General features: G+C 38.6%; 1 protein-coding gene across 1 annotated transcript in view; it reads left to right on the top strand.

Moving 5' to 3' along the window:
* Window positions 1-335: 335 nt before the first annotated feature.
* TRAPPC8 (trafficking protein particle complex subunit 8) overlaps window positions 336-24,251 on the top strand; it is a 57,357-nt gene continuing 33,441 nt past the window's right edge. The window contains exons 1-10 of the mRNA XM_075705384.1: window positions 336-492; window positions 7,027-7,221; window positions 12,911-13,000; window positions 15,333-15,507; window positions 15,908-16,061; window positions 17,819-17,906; window positions 19,377-19,624; window positions 21,102-21,217; window positions 22,596-22,746; window positions 24,076-24,176. Of these exons, the coding sequence (XP_075561499.1) occupies window positions 336-492; window positions 7,027-7,221; window positions 12,911-13,000; window positions 15,333-15,507; window positions 15,908-16,061; window positions 17,819-17,906; window positions 19,377-19,624; window positions 21,102-21,217; window positions 22,596-22,746; window positions 24,076-24,176 (1,475 nt within the window). The remainder of the gene's footprint in view (window positions 493-7,026; window positions 7,222-12,910; window positions 13,001-15,332; window positions 15,508-15,907; window positions 16,062-17,818; window positions 17,907-19,376; window positions 19,625-21,101; window positions 21,218-22,595; window positions 22,747-24,075; window positions 24,177-24,251) is intronic.

Here is a 24,251-nt window from a genome sequence, read left to right as displayed (position 1 = left end):
CCCATCCCCCCTCCCGCCCGGCCACCGTCGCCTCCCCCTTCTCGGCCGCTTCCGCCCCTGCGCGCCCCGCCCCGGCGCCGCCCCTTTCGGCCAATCACATGAGCGAGCGCGGGGGCCGCCGGGAGCGGGCGCTACCCGAGGGGCTCGGCTCAGGCGCAACATGGCGGCGCTGGCCGGTTGCTGAGCCGTCGGTGGCCGCGGCGTCGGGGCAGGCGGCCGGAGCGGGAGCCGCGGGGAGGCAGTGGCGGGCGGACGGGGAGGGGAAGCCGGCGGAGCCTGAGCGGAGAAGAGCGGAGGAAGGTGGCGGGGTCGGCTCGGGCCCCCGGGCGGCGGCGATGGCCCAGTGCGTGCAGTCGGTGCAGGAGTTCATCCAGGACTCGTTCGTGCCCTTGGTGGCCGCGCTGTGCAGCGAGGAGGCGGAGAGGCTCACCCGCAAGAACAACCTGAGCTTCGCCGAGCTGGTGAAGCCCTTCTGCCGCCTCACCTCGGAAGGTCGGTGCCGGGAGCGGAGCGGGGCGCCCGGCTTGTTTACACGGGGCGGGGAAGGCGGCGCCGCTCCCTTCCGCCCGGCGGCGGCCCGGGGGGCGAGGGGTCCAGCCCGGCCTGCCGCAGCCGCTGTCGCCGCGGCTCCTATGCCCGGTGGGACTGAGCCGAGCGGCGACGGGAGGCGAGACCCCTTCCCCCGGGCTGTGGCGGGGCCGCTCGGCCGGGTGTTCCCGGGAGCTGTGACAGGCTGTGCGGAGGCACGCGTTTGCCGGGGTTGCCCCAGGTGGCTGTTAAGTCTGTTTAATTTTACTCGATCTGTTCTTCTCTGTGGAACCTTGAAAGTTAGGCTTCTCCTGGAGACACCACAGAGCACATGGCTGCAGAGAAAGGTGCCTGTAAATCGAGCTCTTCCAAACAGACTTTTTCTTTCTTTAAAACGACTTGACTGTTATCTGGCTAGTACTTGTACCTGGCTTTTGCTGTACATCTTGGATTTTGCACTTGTGGTAAGGCTGTTAGTATAAGTACCCTTATGAAAGTATGGTCAGCCTTTCAGAAACATTAATTGTAATTTTCAGTTGCAAGTCTTTGCTTTTTCCACCTGTAGTTTTATTGTATATACTTTTTTTGTTGATGTTTCTCTGAGTAAGATCTGTGCTGAGAAGATGGCAATTGAGCTGGTTGTGTGGCATAGGTGAAATGACCATGTAAAGTAGCAGCAAAACTAGAAAATGACCACTTAAGAGAAACAATAGGATTCTTTTACAGTAATGCTTTAACTTACTATCTGGATTTTTTTTTTTTTAATTTAACTAAGCCATACTTTTCAATCCACTGCTCATCAGAATAGTATGCAGGACAGCAACTGGAATAGAACTGCTTGTCAGAATAGCGATGCAGTGACATTTGGTTTGTGACAGACACTTAGCTCAGCCTTAAGTCTCTTCATGTCATGTGTTGAGGAAACTGCAAGAAAAGGAAGCTTGTACTGTCACTTGAGTTACATTTTTGCATTGCTATTTAAAAAAATGGCACCAACTTAAAAGCTAGTATGTGTTAATATCTGCCTTAGTTCTGTGGCAAGTCTTAATAACTTGTTAACTATAACTTGTTTATAAATTTTTTTCCCTTTGTTTAGCAACACTCATGAGCTATGTGAGAATGCAGCAGAGATAAAAATAATAAATGCAGAAGCTCACATCCTTGAAGTCCTGAAGTTACTTAAACATCTCTTTAGGTTCTTTGGTGAAAGGCTTTCAAAATGTGTCTAGCAAACAAAACCAGGCAGACTATTCAAAATGAAGTATTCACTCTGAAGAATACTTAATTCTGTTGTCGCTTAGTTGTAACTATTTTTGTTCCAACTATTGTAACAGTTAAGGAACTTGCAAACCTGAGTCATCCTTGGTGTTCCCTGTGTAAATCCAGACCTCAATAGTATGTTGATGCTTATAAACCAAACTAGTCTTCACTCTCTTAATGAAGGAGTTGGTTATGGCTAAAGATTAGATTCCCTCCCTTGATATAACATAAGACTTCGAGCTTATTACTTGAGAGACTGGTACTGACTGGATTTCTGCATTCTTCTAAAAACCTGTGAAGGAAAGCCCCACTACTTGATTTTCATAATTTCATAGTAATTCTTGATGTTTCTGTGATTGGTCTTCTGCAATTTCTGTCATGTAATAGTATAAATTAACACTCTCATGAACTATACGTCTAAATCCCCATCATGCAGTTTTAATTTCCTAGTTTTGCAGCTGTGGCCATTGTGACAAATCTTTGAGAAGGGGCATCCTTGCTGTTCTGTGCAGGCTGCATAACTTTGACAGTCTGAACCATCCTGTTCAAAACCTGACCCGAGGGTCAGAGAACCAAGGAGCTGAAGAGCTGTACAGTGGGTTTGGTTGCTGCACTACTCTCTGTGTATTCTGATTCAACAGGCTGCAAGCCTGACTGTGGCTCTTTTCTCCAAGTGTGACTTCCTCTTCTAGCTTTGTGGGGAAAAACATTGCTGCATGCTATATGTAGCTTCTTGTGGTGAAAGCCAGCGTGCATGAGGGTAGGGAAAGCAGTACTAGGCATTTTCTTCAGGCAGAAGGGTAGTTCAGTGCAATAAAGTTTCTCATGAGTTTGTATAATGTTAAACAATTTCTCTAGCTCTAGGATTTCAGAGCTCTATGACAGGGAAACATGCTTGCTGGAGTCTGCACAAACACTTGCATAGTGACACTGTATCCTGTGCACAAGACATGGAAACATAGGATAAGTTCTTACATTGCTCTACTTTAATAGTTTTGACCAGACCTCGCAGTAAAATTTTTCCATGGTGCTTGTCATGTTCAATTAAGAGGAAGAGAGGCATGATTAATGATCTGATCATGGTACAGCAGAATGTGCATACATGCACATGCCTCCATAACTGCTTGTTTCACTGCTTATGATTGATTGTTTTGATGTCTTCACTTCTAAAGCACAGTTTTTCTTAATGGACCATGAAATGCTGTCCTTTTTTTATTAATACTCCTGTCTTTATTTAGTGGGTGTTTCACTGAATTTGTAATGTAAAATTGGGTTGATTAGTATTTCATCTCTTTAGAAATAAGCTGTCCCTTGTGCAAAACTTCAAAGTACATGAGTTACTTCCTGAACTTTTCTGTAATTTGAAGAGCTCGGTCACTGGTTTGCTACTGCTGTTTTAGAGTCCTGTTATGACATAGATTTTTCTCTGAAGTTTAGGATTTATATAGCTTATGAGCTGAAGGCTGCATGTTCACCAGTGTTCTCACTTAGAGAAGCAGTGCAGTTATGAAATTAATCTCCCAATTTATGTGCAAAACAGTTTTGATACAAAGAAACTAAGCTGAGCTTTCTATTCTGCATGTATCAATCATCCTTCACACCTTAAGAGATGTGAAGTCCCAGACCACTGCCTGATTCTTCAAGTATGCGTCAACACATGCATCTTGTCGTTGCTCAGTCCAAGGAGACCAGATTATATCTAATTTCAAGTCGAACCCTGCAAACACACATAATGTAGATGTAGGGGGAGCCTCTGCACTAATTGGTAGTAATCTACTCATCAACTTCTGTTTATCAGTGACTTGCTAATGTTGGTGTAGCCAAAAATACCCTTGCAATATAGCAAATTGTGATGGTAGGAAATCCTGAGCACAGGTTCAAAGTGCTCCGTACTGTAATTTTTAGCTTCTTGACTTTCATGTAAGTCACTCTTTGTTACTGAAGGAGGAGTGGTTAAAAAAGTGAGTGAACAACTTTACTGTCCCGGTAAGTGTTGACTTTAGAGGAAAACAAAAACAAAACCTTCCCCAGTCTTCCATTTTTCTTTGATAAAGGAAACCAAAAGTATATTGTGGATTTTATACCTTCACATTTATTCTTAAAGTGTCAGTCTTTCTCACCTGTTGTGTTTGTTAATAACAATTGATGCCTGATTTAACAAATTTATTTATTGTATAGCTAGGTTTTCTTTAAAATAGCATCCTGTTTTTAAGAATCTTTAAAAATACTATCTGAACTAATACTGTCTTGAAATTACAGTGTACACTTCAATTAGCAAGTGTCACTTTAGGATAGCCTTGGTTACTCTTAAACCAAAGTGTTTTATGCCTTAAAAAAAAAGGGGGGGGGGCAGGGGGAGCTTCTGATAACTGTATCTGATCCTAAGCCTTAAATATGTGCTGAAGTAAGGAAGTATAATGGGAACACTGCATTTATTTGACCTTAGTTTGATGTTAGGAATTCCTTGCGCATGAGTATTTTAGTCAACATTTGAATATTTTCAACTTTTGATGAGAAAGATCTTGTTCTAATATATGTTACTACTCCCACTTTTGGCAAAATACTTTCTGAAATGATCTTATGAACACTTGAAGGAAATGTATAACACTAGAGATTTTTTTATTAGGGATTAAGGCAAGAGCTTTGTGGGGTTCCAAGTATGTCCTTTATGTTAGTCCTCAGCATTGCACGTATGCTGGAAATGTGATCTGTGTCACGTGTAGAAAAGTGTTCGCTCTTTGTTATTATGGCTATTATATTTTAGGAGACACCCCGAGGATGAGTTTTAGTGTTATAGCTGCACTGGTAAAGGTAAACTGGTTTCTTAGTTGTTTGTCCCTCCCACTTCCTTTACATTTGATCTTTTTGAACTGGATTTTAGCCAGCATAATTGCCCTCCTCTGTGTTGATACAGCCTTATGATGAACCAGTTCAATCTGAAACTTACAGCTGAAAAAAACCTACAGATTTTTAGGTGGTTTTGGGCAGGATCAGTTCTTTAAACTCACTGTGTTCTCCCATGAGCTTCAGTGCTGGCTGAAGGTTGGGAGCAAGTGTGTGACTGAGGAGGGTAGAACTATGCTAGTCCAGACTTGAACTGCAATAGAAATCTGCTTTAACAGCTAAGATGGACTGTAAACACATGTAGTGTGATCTGGCTCGGGCTGTGTAGTTGTTACTTCTGAAAAGGTATGGAGTGTTCTCGAGGCTGGAGGGGACTCAAGACTCAGTTTCAACCTTCATGGTGTAAATTTTGTGGTTAGTTGCAAGACGAGGAGAACAACAAGATTTTTCCTTTGTGCTGCCCTTTATATGCTGTACAGTGATTTGTGAAAATAAAATGCAGAGGAGTCGAGGCCTGTACTGTGGGGCATGTGGTAGCACCAGGTGTCTTAGGTAGCCATACTCGATGCATCCAGCCTGCACTTAGTCTGGTGTGCTTGGTGGTGCTTGTGGTTTGAAATAGGGAAAATGACATGAAAAACCGGAGCAGACCCAGAATTCTAATGTCTGTTGAAAATGTCATGAATACTTTTTTTTTAAAAACAGATGGCTTGAGGGAGCAAGTTTCACTAAGATGCTCTGCATTTACGAGTCATGTGAAGCTCAAATTATTGCTTATGGTAAAATGTAACTTTGTCTGTAAGACACAAAAGAGATTGCGGCCCAATCAAATTCTAGTGAAAAGGTCACAGAGCTAAATGTTAAGTAGAAAGGTGGGCCAGTACACATAAATGTAACAAAAACTTAAGTTTTCTTGTGACTAATCATTTTTTGCTTTTCAGGAGACTGAGACTTCTTTTTGAAAAACAACAAAACCACCAAAACAGAACAAAAGCAGGGAACTGGGGAATAAAAGCAATCACATATCATTAAAGAAAAAAGTGAAATTTGCCTGTGATTATTTTTTTAAACATATAGAAAATAAAGGCACCCTACATATAGCTGTCACAGTTATATGGAATTTCAACTGTAACTTTCAAGTTAAATACTGTTGTTCATTAATCATCTTGTTGGACTCTGCTGCTGCCTTGTTCTTTAGGCTTGGTATTGATCCCTTTGCAGGGGCTTGGCACTCTTTCTTTAGTGGTTTTTTTCTGTCTAATGGCTTTCTTGGAGAAGTTGGTCTTAATGAGAGGAAAATATTTTTTGGATAAGTAACACAAACCCAAAACAGAGTAAGTTTCTGTGTGCTAATAACATCAGGCTGGTATCACCCTTTTAATGACTCGTTTGAATAATGACTCTTGTTTCTTTTTTTGAATATTATTTTCCTTTGTAACATTCTACTTTGCTTTTTGTAAATAAGCAACCTCTTACATGCTTGCCAGCTGTTTGTAGTTCTGTTATAAACAATAGGTCCATGGACACTTTCAGTGCATTGTTGGGATTTTTTTTGAGGCTGCATGCAGTAAGCCACTAATTGTCAGGCAGAACTCTCATGTATGATTCTGAACTCAATATTTAATACTCAGACTTCTGTTTTTTAAACAAGCATTTAAAAGTGAATCAGGAATGCTGGTGTTACTAACATTGACTTTATTTTTAATTGATTAATTTTAACCAGAAGTTTGTCACTCAAAAATGTAACTTCAGTAACAATTTTTTAAGATAAATCAGTTGTGTGATGCCATTTGGAGAACAGGAGAGTTCTAAAACCATTTCTTTAAAAAAAACAAACGCCCCCCTCCCCACCAAAAAACAAACTTAAGATAATCACACTGTAGTATTAAAAATGAAAGGATATGCTCATTTTGGATGAACTAATACTATAGCATCCCAGTCAAGTTTCTTGAATGCTATTATTGTGTACTGGGGTTTGCTTGGAAACTGGTGACTCCTTGGAGCATGAGATGTTAAGTGATATCCATATGTGGTTACTATAGGCTTTCTGTGCAAGCTGAGTATGTTCCACAAGGGAGAGGGTGCAGCAGTGTAGGGCATTGATTTTTGAGTACTTCGTTACTCTTGAGTTGATATTCTTAGATGTTTTCATTGGTCTGCCTAGATGAGCCTAATGTTGAACATGAAGTAATTTTTTGTTCTTGCCTTTCCCCCCCTCTCCATTTTTGGTACTCAATTATTATGGACTGTGATCTAAAACTGATGATGGAGAGGTTTAGTGAAGAAAGTAATCTTCAAAGGAAAAGAAGAATCTGTTGGAGAAATACTAATTTATGGTAACTTAACTATCTGTTATACTCCTCAACAAAGCCTTTTTTTTTTTTTTTTTTTTAGTTCACATGAGAGATCCTAATAATCAGCTTCACATAATTAAGAATTTGAAGATTGCTGTCAACAACATTATTACTCACCCACCTCAGCCTGGTGCCATTCGAAAATTCTTGAATGATGTTGTGTCTGTCAGTCAGCCTGCTGAAGGACTAGTAGCTAATGTGATCACAGCTGGAGATTATGATCTCAACATTAGTGGTATGTATTGATACTATAGATACTATATTTTTTTGTAACTTAAACTGGAATTTACTGTAAGGTTTCTAACCTTGATTTCAACTTCGTGGCATGTATTAAAATTACTCTGAGTTGATCAGCTTTGAGTCATTGTTTTTACTGAAAAGTTAGATATATTAAATATTTTTTGTTTTATATAATGCTAAAAGACTGGTTGAACTTAATTAATAATTCTTAATTTAATGTTTCCTAATGTTGTAATTCTTCTGAACTTGTGTTAAATCATCATACTATTTTAATGTAGAAAATACTCAGGCTTTGGTTGTGTTAGTAGCTCATCAGATAAGAGAGGTTTTCTTGTTATAAAATTGGTATAGTGACTTGTTAAACTTGGTTTAATAAATGCCAGAACTTATTTATAATGTTGGTAATAATGTACAGCTTTTTGTTGACATTAGTCCTCCTGGCTTCTTTTGTTTTTTCTTTATGAACTCTATGCGTTAAGTGATAAGTAAAAAGTTGTCGTAAAAAGTTTAAGGAAAAAAGGTTTTGAGGAAAGGTGTATGATTCCTTGTCTTGTTTTGCCATGAAACTTAGTGCTTCATATTTCACTGTCAAAATGGTTAGAATATTCCAAAAATGTTTTTCTTGGATCTCCAAGGGATAAGGCATTGTGAATAATAAGAAATGAGACCTGATCTTGAGAGCTGAGATTAAACTCTTCCCAATTAAGACCCTAATCCGTTAAAGCCTTTGAGTACATACTTAATTCAAAGCATGAATGCATTGCCCTATTTAAACGTGAGTAATTTATTGTACTTAAAGTTCAGCATGCAGTGAGGAATTTGGCTCTGCTATAGCAAAAGACTGATGAAACTTTATGAGGATTAGTAACTGATGTTGTCATAGCATGCTGGGTTTTTTTATGTTGATGATGGAGAATTGCATAATTTTACATCTTTGATACCTAACTTACAAGCCACATCCTCAATTTTATGTGAAATATTGATAGCAAAGGAAAAGACTTGAGCCTGGAAATTCTAATTTTTGAGAGGTATTGGAAATTGCACCCTTTTCCAATTTCCATGCCCTCATTTATCTGTGAAATGGGTGAATTGCCATTTTTCTTGTGAAATTTTTTTGTAGGGAAACTCTGCTTCAATTTTAGAGTTTGGAAGACCCTAAGACAGCAGAATGGTTTCAGTGAAGAGACTTTCCATAACATTTCTAATGATCTCAATTTAGAAGTGAGATATTGGAGGAAGGGGAGAAAAAAAAGAGGCTATATCAAGCCATGCTTTGTAGTTGCAGAAGCAAATAACTCTCCTTTTGTTTTCCTTATTTGCTGCTGGAGCCTCAGGCGTACAAATTATCAGACTTCACTATCTTCTGTCTCTCAGTGATTAGGTTCTTATTTCCATTCAGACAGGCTATATGCTTATTTGACAGAAGAGAGTCGTATAAGCTGTTTAAGATCATACAAAAGGACGAAATCATGTAACAACTCTGTAGTTTTGTGGAACCCTGTTTTAGGGCTTTAGCACAAAACACTGGCACAGTGTTCTTGATGGTGGAACTTGGATCCCATTACATTGTAGGAGGACGCAAGGAAGTCCCTAGTTTGTCAGGTAGCGTTCCTTTTGTGCTTAGAAAACTATGACTACTTACTAAGAAACTTGTTTTTTTCAACTTTGTTAGAGCATTTTATTGAAAACCAATGGAAGCATTCATTCCTGGCAACAAAACATAATCTTTTTGCGTGGAAATGTGAAATACTCTAATCTGTTCTTTAATTTGCTCTCTTTCTTTTGGTGAATTAGTTTTCTAGGATAATAATATGAAAACATTTCCTTAATCTTTAGCGATGATCAAGTGCAGTCTATTTTGAAGGAAGACACAAACATTGTTTAAGAAGCTCATGCATGAGTGTTTCTGGCACTGGGATCATGATCCTGCTCTTTTCTAAAAAAAAAGTTTTGGAACTGCTGGGGTGAATTGGTTTAATTGTTTGTAATCTTTCTTTGCTATACTTGTTGTTTAATAGTCTTGTAGTTCCATAATCTTTTACTGAGAGACCTGGTTGATTGCTGAAAGGGTGCTTATGTTCAGCCATGCCTGCTTCCCCTATGTACTGGTGCATGTGGAGAGTGAGGAAAAGTGATCTCACTAAAGGCTTACATTTTTTTTCTTCTCTCAAATAAGTTTTTGGCTGGATCACTTCCTTGACTATGTTTGTTCAGGGTTGCATGATGCTAGTGCTAGCATGTAGCAATGCAAGAATATGATGGAAATAAGGGAGAATGTTGTGGCAACCACTTTTAGCAGATAACATCTTCAGTTACTTCAGCTGTAGTACAACAGGCTGAGAAATCCCAGAAAGAAGTGTCTTACATTTAAAGTATCTTCCAACTAGAAAAATAGAAATAATATCTAAATGTAACTTAACTCTTTACTACTTCATAGATTTCCATTTTTATTCAAGCCCAGAATTTGGGCTGAACCAGAAATTAATATTGAATTCTGTTAAAGTACACTGTCAAATGTTGAGGAGCCTGAAATGTTCATGATTAAGGTTAGCTGGAATCAAATGTCTTCAGTCCCTGATGGGACTGCATGGCATAGATTTTTTTTTTTTACATCATGCTACCAGAGTGTAAAAGCCAATAGTGTGTTTGCGCCTGACCCTTTTTAGTATAATAATACCGTGTTTTTTCTATCAGATCGCTCAGTTAAAGCTAGTGTTCCTTGGTACAGTAATTGGAAAGAGACACTGATGGAACTGAACACATCCACATTTTATTCAGGTATTTTTTTTGTGGTTGGTGCCGATTTGCCAAATTGCCCTTTATTCCTTTTCCATGTGCCCCATCCACCTTTCCTTACCATCTGCTACAACTGTTTAGCACTTTTCTTGGCGTAGATGTGTGTTCCTCCATTTTTTTCCCCCTAAATGAAAAATTGTTGGTGATGGTTGTTTAATTTTTCTTTTAGTCACATTTCTACTCCTGTTAATCAAAATCATTTGGTCTTTCCATACAATCAAGAGCGGTGGTGGGAAATGACCTGATGCTGTAAAAGCACTGTCTTGTGTGATCCTATGGAACTGTATACTGTCACTGTTCTGTATTTAGAATGTAAATACTTTCTGCTTCTCTATAGAACTTTCTTCTCGGGGCATAGTAGTGCTTTACAAATTGGAACTGAAGTGCTGACTCTAGAGCACATATGCCTCTGCTACATTGACATTCTTTCTGGAGTGTGATGTTCTTCAAAAAAAAACCCCAACTTTCCAATACACTTTCACCTAGTTTATAAGACATTGCTACCAAAACTTATTGGTTATTGAATTCTCAACTTACAGTGAAGCTCTGTGTTGTGGTCTGTACAAGCCAATTTTGATGTTTTTCAGTTTTAGATATTAACAAAGTTTATGCTTGATTATAGTAAAAGCTAGCCTTTCAATAGTGTCTGTTCACATGCTGCTAAATGCCTTCCTTTCTGAATGTGCTAGACTACTGGTATCTGTGAAATTCATCTTGGTCAGTCAGGTAGCTAAAAAGCACAAAGCCTCATGAAGTAGACTTCTCATTCTTGAGCTGTTACGTATGAATATTACTTACCAGGTTTTTTCTTAACAGTTTCTGAACACATTAACAAGTTTGCCTAAACTTCAGTTCTGCTTGTTTAGTGTACTGGAAACATATTACTGGAAAAATGCAAAACACACAGGTCTGTGTAGCTAAATTACAGTGTTGCTATGTGCTGCTATAACATGTTATGAAATGTTACATCTGTGAAAATATTTTCAAATATTCTGTTTTGAATATGGTGCATGTTTATTATTTTAAGTACTATACATGATTACAGCCCTGTAAATGCTCTTGAGTGAATACTGTTAATGTATGTTGTGGTTGTGTAGAGGGAATCCAGTTGCCTTTGCAGCCACTTCCAAGGTTCTTAATAGGCTGAATGAGAAAGGTGGGGGAGGAAGCCCACCCCACAAAACAAAGTAGTACTTCCCTTTTGAAATCTGACACGGCTATTAAAAAAATCCCTTTTTTTGTCATGGTTCAGCTGTAAAACAGAAATGGAAAACTGAAAACAGAGCTTGAAACTAAAATGTGGTTGAAATTTCTGCCTTATGTAGTTTAGCGTCGTTTGGTTTCAACCTGAGTTACTACAAGGCTTTGTTATACTTGTGAAAAATGTGCATATGAATCACTTTCTCATGGTTTGTTTTTAATAACAAGCTGTGTTTTTCCTTAATTTAAATAGTTGGCGTATTTACATGTAGGACTTTGTAAAGCCAAGAGCTTTTTATATCCTAGATGAGTTGCTCAGAGAGCAATTGCTGGAAAGGCTATAATCAAAAGCCAGAAGTTTGCCTCCTATTGATCTTTTTTTTTTTAATGTGAGATGTCTTGACTGCTAGACTGAGTTCAGTTACGAAGTGTGACTATATCTGACTTCTGTGTGGATGAAGCTGATGTAAGATGGCCTGACAATGTAGGATTAAACAAAATGTGTTGATTTAGTGCACTAGAAGATAATTCCAACACAAAAATGAAACTGTTTCCTAAAGTCAGCTCAGAAATCAAGGTGGTGGGGGTTTTTTGGGGGTGGGGGGGGAGGGGGAGGGCAGGGGATGTTTACAAAGCATTAGAAATTCTTATGTGAGTTAAATCAAGGAATGTGGTTTTTTTTGGAGCCATATAAAGAAAAATACCTTCAGGATTTCTTATTAATGCATTTTTTTCTGTACTAGTTACTGTTTTCTAGCTTGCAGGTGAGTTTACACTGAATTCCAGCTAGCTTCAGTGTGAAATCAGGTTATTGGAAGTGGAAAGATTTTGCTCTGGGCTCTTTTTTCCACTCAAGGGAAGGAGTTGCAGAATTGAGATGGCATAAAACAGGCTTGAAAGAAGAAATAATACTTCATTGCTTGACTGACAGTTGGAGTGGAAACAGGCAAGACTTTTAAGCTCACATGTTCTTTGGATGTCCCAGACATACTTGGTTTCCCTTGATTTGTTACTCTTAGAAAAATTAGATCCCTATTGTAAAAGGGCATTTGAACATGGCAAGCTAACATTATAAGGCATTAATGGCACAACTCAGATGCAAGCATTTAGCTTGTTGGATCTCTGCTTTGCCAGCTGAACTATTTATTTTAGCAAGGCAGAGGAAGGGGACTACTGTCAAGCCAAGTCACAACACTTGCAAAAAGCTTTAGACAAACTGGCAGAATAGGGTTTTGGTAATCCTTAGTTCCTCTACATACTCAAAAATAAATTTTGCTTCTCGGTCAGTTCTTACATCCCTAGCTGAGGCAAATTCAGTGACTGTTAGAAGAATTTTTATTTGCTTTTTCTTTCCCAAGTGTGCATGTGAGTGTGTTTAAAGGGGTGGCAAGGAGTAGTTACACTAATAAGGACTGAATAAACGTGAGCCTACAACATGGAGGAAGTTGGTGCTTAAGATGTTATTCCGTTTCACAGGATTTGATTCCAGGTGTTACTGTTTCTCCCACTTGTGTGTATTTTAGATGCTTTCTCCTTAGACTATTCCCCCTTCTTTCCCCTGCCATGCAAACCTTGTCAGAGGTTGCAAGCTTTACTTTTAGGTGTAGTCTTTCATATTTCCTTTTCATAAATGAGTAAACAAGTTTTGCTGAGTATTCTAATTCATCCTATCTTATTGTGTATTCCAGCTACTACTCCTTGGTTTGAGTCTTACAGAGAGTGCTTTCTTCAGTCCATGCCTGCATCAGATCATGAATTCTTAAACCACTATGTTGCATGTATCCTTTGAGTGTTACAGACCTCTCTAGTGAAGGCTGTTACAGCTGGCTGCAGAAATGTAATGTAGGAGACTTTTTGAAATTTTGCAATAACTCTTTTTGCCATTATGATTTGAAATATGTCTTTTTTTCAATATGTCTAACTATACAGGCTAATTTCATAAGGGGATCAGTGTTTTCTTTGTGGCTAGTGGTTTCTCTTTTTTTTTTTTTAAAACCACGCTTTTTTGTGTCAAATCGAGCTCTAATCTAATACCTGTAAACTAAATTTCCTCATCCTGAAATGCTTTCTGCTGTAGCTCTTTAGGTATCTGTTGACTATCCCTTATGTACAACAGAGGCTTGTGTGTTTGGGATGCACCTGCTGCTTTTTATAGCTTTTTCTAGCAGATGGAGGGGGGAGGTTGGGGAGGGTGTTTTGGAAAATTGGTGAACTTTGAGCTATTTTGGACAAAAAGAATTCTGGAAAGATGCCTAAATACTTCCACTTTTTTTCTTTTAACCAAAACTTAGGGCCAGTTTGCTTGTCTACAGGGAAAATGAAAATATGCAGTGTTTCATGATGTAGCTAGTGTTTAGCTTTGCAATAAGTATAATGCTGCAGGTTTCGTAACATCTACTCTGTTCCCAACTCTTTACTGTACTTTATCATTTCAGTATGGTGGAACAGGTATGTTAGTAGGCATTACAGAGAACCATTTGTGCAGAACTAACTTGGCAAAATATTGATTCTGCCCTTTGACTTCTGAATTTTAGTAACATTTAAAGAACAACTTGCTTTTTGGCTTCTCTGAATTAATGTCTTTGAATAGGTGTAGCAGAACAGGATGTTCCTTATTAATGATTATGTAGTTGCATTGAGGTAAAAATCTGAACTCTTCTGCTTTTTACTCAGAAGATGTTGCTGTGTTGATGAATACTGGCTGTTACTCTTGCTCTGGTGATACCTTAAAGTCCCAACTCTCCTTGGAAGTTGAAAACTAAAGTACACTGGGGGTGAATTTTGGTTATATTTCATTGGCTGAAGGTGAAGGTGCTGTTGTGGGGCCCCACAAGGTAAGCACCCCCCAGGCCTGCAAAGGCTCCCCCGCTGCTGCCTGTCTCCGAAGCCGTATTTACCTCTGCCCCGGCCCCCTGACTGCCTTCCCTCTGCAGCCTGCTGCGGCATGGCCATACGGAGGATGCAGCTGTGGAGGCGGGGGGGGGGGGGGGGGGGGAGTCCCTGGAGGCGGTGAGGGGGGGAGGAAGGGGCAGGCCTGCATGCACAGAGGCCTTAGCTGGAGGGAGAGCAGGGTGCTTGGATAAACACTGTGCTCTTTGTTGTGGCTTTGGCACATTAAACTCCTATGGGTGTCTTTATGCTGTGTCCAGTGTTGGGCCCCTCAGTACAAGAAAGACATTGAGGTGCTGGAGCGTGTTCAGAGAAGGGCAATGAAGCTGGTGAAGGGTCTGGAGCACAGGCCTTATGAGGAGTGGCTGAGGGAACTGGGGTTGTTTAGCCTAGAGAAGAGGAGGCTGAGGGGAGACCTTATCGCGCTCTACAGCTACCTGAAAGGAGGTTGTAGTGAGGTGGGTGTTGGTCTCTTCTCCCAAGTAGCTAGCGACAGGACAAGAGGAAATGGGCTCAAGCTGCACCAGGGGAGGTTTAGGTTGGATATTAGGAAAAATTTCTTCACGGAAAGGGTGGTCAGGCATTGGAATAGGCTGCCCAGAGAGGTGGTGGAGTCACCATCCCTGGTGGTGTTCAAAAAAACGGGCAGATGTGGCACTTCGGGATATGGTTTAGCGGGCATGGTAGTGTTGGGTTGATGATTGGAATGATGATGTTAGAGGTCCTTTCCAACCTTAATGATTCCTAGTTTTACTCTGATTAAAAAATAATCTAGGCACCAAGCCAGGAAACATGAAATTCTTACTCTCCCATTAATTGGTTTAATAGTGGACTTCGTAGTGTTAGGTTAATGACAGGACTGGATGATCTTAAGGGTCTTTTCCAACCTAAATGTTGTTATGATTCTGTATGTGAAAAGTTGGTCAGTATCCAAAATCTTAAATGAACTATTAGCTATTATGTATCAGCTTAAAATTGGATTCAGTGTCAGAATTGGAGCAAACTCCTGTTGATTCTCATAGTACAGATGTTAGTTAACTGACCCTTTAAATAGTGTTTTTTATTGAGACTAAGGCCAAATTATAATTGCGCATACTTTAAGCCAGTAAAACACACTACCACAAAACATAGTACTCTTTTATTTTATATACTTCCTATTTTATTACATGGTCAGTGGCAGTTCCTGGGTTCTTTTGGTAAATGTCCTTAACATGAATTTAGGTATGCTTGTAGTTTCTTCTAGTGAACCAGAGCCTGTGGAGCAATTTCTGAAGCTGTCTCAAGAACAACATCGAATTCAGCATAGTAGTGAATACTTATATCCCAAGTGGTTTATACCAAACACGCTCAAATACTATGTGTTACTGCATGATGTAAGCACAGGAGAAGAACAAAGGTGGGTTTTCAGTGAACTTGCAAACGAACTCTTTGACTGAAATGTTTGCATTTATAAATTCTTTTGAGATTAGACATACAACAGGATCCATTAACTAGTATGCTGACTATTTATCAAGGCAGATTTCCTTAAGTATTATTTTTAGATCTACTTCTTGTGTTCATATAAAATGAAAAGAATTAGTCCTAGCTACTTGAGATAGATGCTTTCTTTGCTAGCTCACTGAAATAATTCTGAAAGATTCCCAGTTTCACTCTTGCATAAAGGACTCCTTTAAAAATAGGCGAATTTTCCTTTTAATCCCTATGGATAATAGTCTAAAATAGCTTGTTGCAGTACACATGTAGAATAGAATTGGTTTGGTATCAAGACAGGGTAAATGTTGTTTTATTTTTTTCAGAGCTGACTCAATTTATGAAGAGATGAAGCAGAGGTATGGAACTCAGGGTTGCTATTTGCTGAAAATAAATTCGCGGGTGTCTAATAGAGGAACAGATGAACAGATACCAGATCCTTGGAGTCAGTACCTTCAGAAAAACACTATCCAGAACCAGGTATTATAGTAGTCTTAAAAAAAAAAAAATTATAAGGTGCATATGAAAGCCTATTTTAGTTGTGGAAAATTTTGCCGCAGTATTATGTATGTGTTTCTACAGAACGGGCTAATAGGCAGTCAAGGTACTTATAGCTATGACTTCTTGTTGAGGGCATAAGACTGAGTCCTCTCTCAAAGAACTGTCCTCTATGCTACTGTCGTGGTTTAGCCCCAGCCAGCAACTCAGCACCACGCAGCCGCTCTCTCACTCCCCCTGCCCCAGTGGGATGGGGGAGAGAACTGGAGGAGTAAGAGTGAGAAACACTCCTGGGTTGAGATAAGAACAGTTTAATAATTGAAATAAAGTAAAATAGTAATGCTAATAGTAACAGTATAATAATGATAATAATAATAATGATACACAAAGCAAGTGATGCACAATGCAATTGCTCACCACCTGCCGACCGATACCCAGACTGTTCCCGAGCAGCAATCGCTGCTCCCCGGCCAACCCCCCCCAGTTTATATACTGAGCATGACATCACATGGTATGGAATAGCCCTTTGGTCAGTTTGGATCAACTATTCTGGCTGTGCCCCCTCCCAGTTTCTTGTGCGCCTGGCAGAGCATGGGAAGCTGAAAAGTCCTTGACTAGCATAAGCAGTACTTGGCAACAACTGAAAACATCAGCATGTTATCAGCATTCTTCTCCTACTAAATCCAAAACACAGCACTATGCCTGCTACTAGGAAGAAAATTAACTCTATCCCAGCCGAAACCAGGACAGCTACTTAAATTGACAGTAAGGAGCACTGAAATAAACTGTCAGGAGCACTGAAATAATAGACTTGTGCTTTATGCACTGACAAGAGCAAGTAACCTCAGAAGTGTCCTGGTCATAGTAACTTTCTACCTTCATTTTGGTTAATTTTCTTCACTTTTAAAATACTTTTTTTTTCCTTCCCCACAGATCTTCTGTACTTGACTAAACAATGTGGGTGTGTTTTTTTTCTTTCTTTCTTTTTTTCTTTTTTTTTTTGTGGGGGTATGTGTGATTTTTCCGGTAACTTCTTGCAGTCCAGTCTGGTCTGTCATCTGCTAAGATGGCAAATGATAGTGTGTGTTAGCTCAGACTCTTGAGTTTAATTTGCCATAAATGTCTGTATTTCTGGCTTCAGGACCAAAAATATTCCTTCTTGAGTTTGCTTTTGACTGACATGCAGTTTTAACTGCATCTGATTAGAAAGTTGGTTTGTGGAATCATAGTTCTTTACCAAACCTAGCTGGCACTGGAAAGTCAAAACATCTCTTATTCTGTAAGCTAAGAGGACCAGTAATATTCCACCAGAAACTAGTTAGATCTTTTTCTTTCTTTTTTTTTTGTCCCATGTCACCTGTCCAACATAGATGAGTTGTTTTTTTTTTATATGAGCTGGTTCAGGAATTGCTTTAGGGAGCATATTTTCATTGCTGTGTAAGAGTTGGAGGTGCTTGATTTAGTTGACGGTGAAGCTATTTGAGTAAGCCAGAAGACGCTTTATTTGGTGTATATAACTTTCATCTTTACAATAGGACAGGTTCTTAAAGCCTCACAAACTACTTAAGAAATTAATATATATGAACAAACATGCTTTCTTAATAATTCAGTTAACTGTTACTAAAGTTAAGAACTACTGTTGACTCACTTTTGTATGTGTGCTCTAGTATTCTTAAAATTCTGACTTCTTTTCTCCACCCCTTCCCCCCCCCCCCCCCCCCCCCCCCCCCCCCCGGCAGGATTGCTATGAAGATTGTCCTTATACTGTCATTTCAAACAAGAATACTGATCACTTGATACCAGATGGCTTAGACAGTGAAATTAAAGGTATTTTTATAACTTCTGTCAAAACATTGATGTGGTAGCATTTATACAGCTACCTCAGGTCTTGGACAGTAATCACTTGAGTGATTTGTTAGGGATTCAAAGTAATAATTTTCTAAATGCTGAAAGATAGTGTAACCTGGCGTCCACAAAGAAAAACGCTGTGGTGCTGATCTATTGGACTGGTGGTAGTTGGTAGATGTATCTTTAGTGAGATGGCTGTTGATGTATTGGGCTCATCTTTTGTAAGATTAAGCATGTTGTCTGCAAACTGACAACTAATAAAAAGTAACATAGGATTAAATGGTTAATTTTCATCATAATAAAAGTTCCAATAGTGTGCTCTGATGTAGCTTGGAAGCTGAGGTTTTCTTTTTTGTCCTTGTTTTTGGGTTTAAATCCGGAAATGACAGAGTAGTGACTTACAAAGTAAGTTGGCTGGAAGAACTTGCCTTTCAGTTGAGCTTGTGGATGGCAGAGGACAGTAAATGTAATTGAGTGCAAATTAATGCATGGCCTTTTTTAATTTTTAAGGCAGCTGTGTAGGATTCAGATGGGAAGAAGCAGAGGTACTCCACACTGTGTAGCCTGACTCAGCCCAGATCCTTCATACTTGAATTGAAAGGCATGGGGAGACCTAGTGTATGTAGGAGAGCCTGCGGTTGCCTAAAAAAAGTGGTTTTCTAGGGCCTTACAGCCCAGATGTAGTCTGCAAGCTGATGTTTGAATTTTACATACCCAACTTTACACTTTATGAGTAAAATCCATTAAGGATTTGCTTTCACAGCTCAGATAGGGCCAGATAAAGCAAGCTGATTTTCTTACATAGAAAGGAAATAATAAGTAAGAGAACTATTTAAATCTTAGAGCAAAATGGTGTCTCGGTCTAGTTCGGATAGCTAGATGAGATAGTCGTCAGCACCTCTTCTCACTGAACTAAGAGGACTTTGGAGGATGTTGTTTTACGTCATGATTGCTTGGAAGGCCATGGAAAATGAGGTGTGTTGTTTTCTTTTTTTTTTTTTTTTAACCTTAAAACATAAGCAGAAAAGAGTGAATGGATCCAATGGAGCCATTGTAGTAATTGTTGCATTTCCAACTTTTCATGAATATTTGACTTTGGAGGAAAACTATGAAAACATTAAAATCAATGTTGTTGATACTAGTCAGCATACTTGGGGATTCTTTGCACTGTAGCTGAGAATCAAAACCACACATATTTAGCCATGTTGTAGTTCCTGAGATTCCCTGAGCTTTCCAAAGAATTTTGGGAGTGATGTAATACTTGGGTAGTACTCTGCTGCTGTCTCTTCAGTATTGATCTGTAGTGCAGAATAATTGGTGAATAGCTTTGCTTAACAGAGTTCTGAGTAAGGAAAACTTTAAAGTAGGTTAATAAAAATGACACTTCAAATCAAAAATGTTTAAGTAACTTTATACTTACTGGGGTTTTTGTTTCAATCTCTCAATTAGATGGCCTGTCAAATAACTTTAAGACTCACCCCCTTCAACTGGATCATCCCAGCGGCAGTTTGGATAGCACTGATTACATGAAGGCTACTGCATCATTGCAAGACTCAAAGAAATCAAATCCTGGAACACCTCATGGTGCTTGTTTAACGCTCACAGATCATGATCGAATTAGACAGTTCATACAGGAATTCACATTTAGGGGACTTTTGCCACATATAGAGAAGACAATTCGGCAACTTAATGATCAGGTCAGTTTACTTTTAAAAACACTTTGTAATAATTAAAAACAGTTGGGGTATAAATCCAGTTATCCAAAAATCTGTTTTGAAATTATTACTTCTGCATCTAATGATTCAATGATCTTATTGAAAACTGTAAGTAAATTTAAGAGAAATAGCTGAAGTTACCATTTTTGCTCAATTTTTCTTTTTAAAAGCCAAAAACCGATTTGTATCAACAGAGCTTCAGTGCAAGGTGGCTTCTTGGTGAAAGCCTGTCTGAACTGTTATCAGGGGTATCTGTCCTTGTTCCTAAAATCTTAATAATTTATGCTTCTGGACAATTCTAGAGTGGGGAACAAAATGTACTTTTTGTGTTTCAACATTAGAATGTACAACTAAAGTTAAGAAATATATTTTCATCAATAATTGTCTGCAAAAAAGCTGCGTACTTCAATTGCTACTTCTTGACAGGGAGAAATGCATGGACACCCTAAATCATGCAATTCTGTATTGATCTCAGCAGTTTTTGCAACTGAATATTCTTCTCTCAAACTAGGATTTTTTGGAAGTGTGATGGTTAATATCATGCCCATGTTAAGTCAAGGACATGCATTAAAGCTGTTTCCATCACAGTGAGGTCTTGTCTTTTCTAAGTGTTTCACTTTTATATGGTCTTAAACAGAGAGAGAAATGCATTGATTTACATTAGTACAATCAGATTACTGCATTTAGCATAAGACTTGGGCGCAAATATCAGTCTGTTATCTGAACTCTGTATTTTGTATATGCTGACTATGTTTATGCTTGGAAAGTTTTATGAAGAAACATAAAAAAACCTGCATATGTAAAGTGTAGCAAACAGCCTTACCATTAGGAATGTAGTAGTACATTCCTAGTCATGGTAAGAAAAGCATGATGTTACAATTCTTAAAATTATCTTTAAAAAGAGATATAGTTTGCCTTAGAACTTGGGAATGGTAATTCCCTGGGGAGGTTTCCTTGTTAGTGGAAATTATCTGAAAGAATAAAGTTGTGTAATCTTGCTTGCAGGTATGACTAGCACCCTTGACACTTGAAATCAATGTTCACCATGTGATAATGCTTAATGTGGGTGGTGACAGGGAGAATGTTCTCTCTCAAAGTATGTACTTGGTCTAGATTTTAGGTTGGACTAATACAAAAAAATTTTATATCCTGTTAGATTTCAAACAGATACATCAAATATTTCAGTTGTTAGGATTGAGGTGTCTGCAGTTTACAGCAACAATAGTGAACTTCAGCTGTCTGAAATAGAATAAATATATGAATTGCAACTTCTATCTCTGTGTCAGTGATTCATTCTGAAGGAGTGTGCTCTTGGTTATTTTATTCTTTTTATTTATTTCTGTTTTATGGAAAACACAGAATTTAGGATGCCTTAATGAATCTTGGGCTTCTATATTAGTTTAACGTATACTAGCATATCTTTTGCAACGTAGTGCTCTAATTTACTGTCTTTTTGCAGTTAATATCCCGGAAAGGCTTGAGTCGATCGCTATTTTCTGCTACAAAAAAATGGTTTAGCGGCAGCAAGGTTCCAGAGAAAAGTATAAATGAACTGAAGAATACTTCTGGTTTGCTGTAAGTAACTTCAGTCCTTACCTTTAGCTCTAAACTGAAAATGTACCTCTTTTTTTGGGAGGGAAAGCCTGTGTGTGTTTGGTGTTCTACAAAGTGAACTAAATCAGCAATATTGTAAAAGGCTTTAATTGGAGAAATCGTGAAAAGTACTATGCCTAAACGTGTACAATAAAGGAATAGAACTTAAAGAAAAAGGGGATAAAAGAAACTGTTTACAGAGCCACCTTCCTGCTGTATTTACAGTGAAGCTTTCTAAGTTACAAAGAACATAGTAATAAAAAAGCTATTGTCTGTCGTACAGGATTTTTTTTTTTTTAAATGAGTACAAGCTTTTTCTTTTCTTATTTAGGCCAAATCCCATGTATAGGTGGTTTTGTTCATGTAACTATGTATTTTACTGCAGTTGAGTATTAAGTATGTTGCTTTTGCAAGTGTGTTTGAGAGCTAAATTAAAGGGAATTTCATACTTTTTGCACCTGTATTTTACACTAAAACTTAATTTGAATTTTAAACTAAAACTTAAATCTTACCAGAGTATTTGTTCTGTATGCTTTGTGATTTTTTTGGTTTTTTCCCCTCTGTGAATGAGGATGTATAATCCTGAAGAGCACTCTCTTCAACTGTCTTATCTTAACCAGAGATCCAAACAGTTCTTGGATACTACCTAGCCAAAGTTAATGTCCCTGACACTTCCATATAACTTTAAATTCATATGTGGTGTGTCTTTGGATTCGTAATCAAAATGTTGTTAGCTTCAGCTTTCTGTATTGAACTTGTAAGCATGGCTTGCTTCCTACAAAGTTTGACTAACAAGTGTTTGTGAAAAGGTATTTGATCTTCACTGAAGTGATTCATATGTATTTGACTAATCAAAAGTTAGACTGATGCTTGCAGAGGACAGAAACTTGCCCAGTGTTTTGGCATAAGGCATAGTTTTGTAGTGGATTTTTCTCTTTCCAGAAAAATAGGGAGAAATAACTACAACTAGGTGAACAGTCAGTGTCTTTCCCGCCCCCCCCCCCCCCCCCCCTTCTCATACAGCTCTCTTTAGCTCTAACAGTTAATGTTACTGAGCAGTTTCAGTGATAACTGCATACTTCTTTTTCAGTATTTCTTGGCTAAGAGGAACACTTGCTTTGAATGTTAGTGGAACAGTGAGTCTTGCTAATTGACAAGTTGGGTGTGAAACTGAGTTACATATGGCAGAAAGGAAGCAGCTTCACTTTTCTTGGCTGTTTTTTGGTTAAGGCTGAAGCAATGCATTTTTGTATTCCTACTTTGTGAGTAGAAGTTAAGATGAGAGGGGACAACTTTATAGAGCATGTCTTGCTCTATTTATTAAAATTATGACTTTGAATTTAAATATTTGTATTTATAGGTATCCACCAGAAGCACCAGAGCTTCAAATCCGGAAAATGGCAGACTTGTGCTTTTTGGTGCAACACTATGAACTTGCATATAGCTGTTACCATACAGCAAAGAAAGACTTCTTAAATGATCAGGCAATGCTTTATGCAGCTGGAGCACTGGTTGGTACTTCATGTAACAAATATTCTGTGAACTTTTCCTAATAATCTCTAATGTTTGTCTGAAGGTAACAAAACGCAATCCCTTCCCTCTCCCACCAAATTCATAAGGGTCTTGCCAAATTTGCTGCATATCTTTAGCAAATCCTAAAGTGTTCCCAAATCTATTGGCTGCTGTTTTTTGAAGGGAATAAAGGTGTGAACAAAAATTGCAGAGTTAATTCTTAAAATGTGAAATACGGAAAAGATTACACCTAGAATGCAGCAGAATGGATCTTCAAACTTGTAGTCTAACTCAAAAACAGGTGTGAAATAATTTTATAGTATCTCTTTCAGACTTTGGCAAAATACTTATTTGCCAAGAAGTCAAGAATATGTCACTATAAATATGGTATTATACTGGGGTTTTTTTGTTAAGACTCTTGAGGGATGTAGTTTGAGTGTGTCACTGCCGAACCTCACTGTAAACATGTACTCATTCTTAATTTTTCTTGAGATTGAAGGTATATGTGCCTAAAATTTTCAACAAGATAAATGGGAATGCTGGGGGAAAAAAGGAAGCTTGTTTTAACAATTTTTAGAAGCTATGTTTTGTAGGCTTTAGTCTGGTTAACTTGATAAAATTTGAAACTTTACTTTGTAGAGCTATGGAAGCATTCTTGTACGCTGTCCTATCTTGATGTAAAACCTTTACATAAATGTGTATTTCTGCAGTACAGACAGTTGCTCTGCATTTGGATAATCTGAAAAGTTATCTTAATTTCTTTAGGAATGGTTTGTAGAGGTCTTAATGATGAATTTTTGCAACCTACAAGTTTTAGTCTTTACTGACTGCAGAAAAACTTTGCTGTCCCATCTTCACCCCATAAGGAAAGAAGTAAAATTGAAGAGTGCACGTTTACTAGAGTTCCTTTGGAAGCTGAAAATGTAACTTAATTTAAGCAAAACTCAGAAAACAGTCCTCATCTTAAAATAGATGTTAATGCTACTTTATCAGAAAGATTATTCCTGCAACAGGAAGTTATCTCTTGGATTTGTAAAGCAGTACTAAATCAATGCTTCTGCATAGTGTTGGGGGTACCATCAACTGAAAATGCTTCTGTGGGTGTGTATAACTCTCTTGCTGCCGTCTGGTTAATTACAAGCAGAGCCATAAATAGGCTATTGTGTTAAAGCTTTTATCAGTTACAATGTGTTGGGTACACTCTTATATGCCAGTAACTGATGAGATGAGGATCTTGAACTAGTAGCTGTTGAAATGTGTTCCTCAGCATTTTGAGGTTTACAATTTGTTGAAAAAACTACAGTGACAGTACTGAATTCCTCTTGTAGGAAATGGCAGCGGTATCAGCTTTTCTTCAGCCTGGAGCTCCTAGACCATATCCTGCTCATTATATGGAAACAGCAGTTCAGACCTATCGAGATATCTGCAAGTATGTTGTATACTTCTGTACTGATCCAATGAAAGCTGAAAGGCCTGGTGGCTTAACTTTTCTTCCCCGGCACAG

This window comes from Pelecanus crispus, chromosome 2, assembly GCF_030463565.1.
Source record: "Pelecanus crispus isolate bPelCri1 chromosome 2, bPelCri1.pri, whole genome shotgun sequence".
Taxonomy (NCBI): domain Eukaryota; kingdom Metazoa; phylum Chordata; class Aves; order Pelecaniformes; family Pelecanidae; genus Pelecanus; species Pelecanus crispus.
Note: the sequence above shows the minus strand (reverse complement) of the source record. Positions and strands in the feature narration are given on the sequence as shown.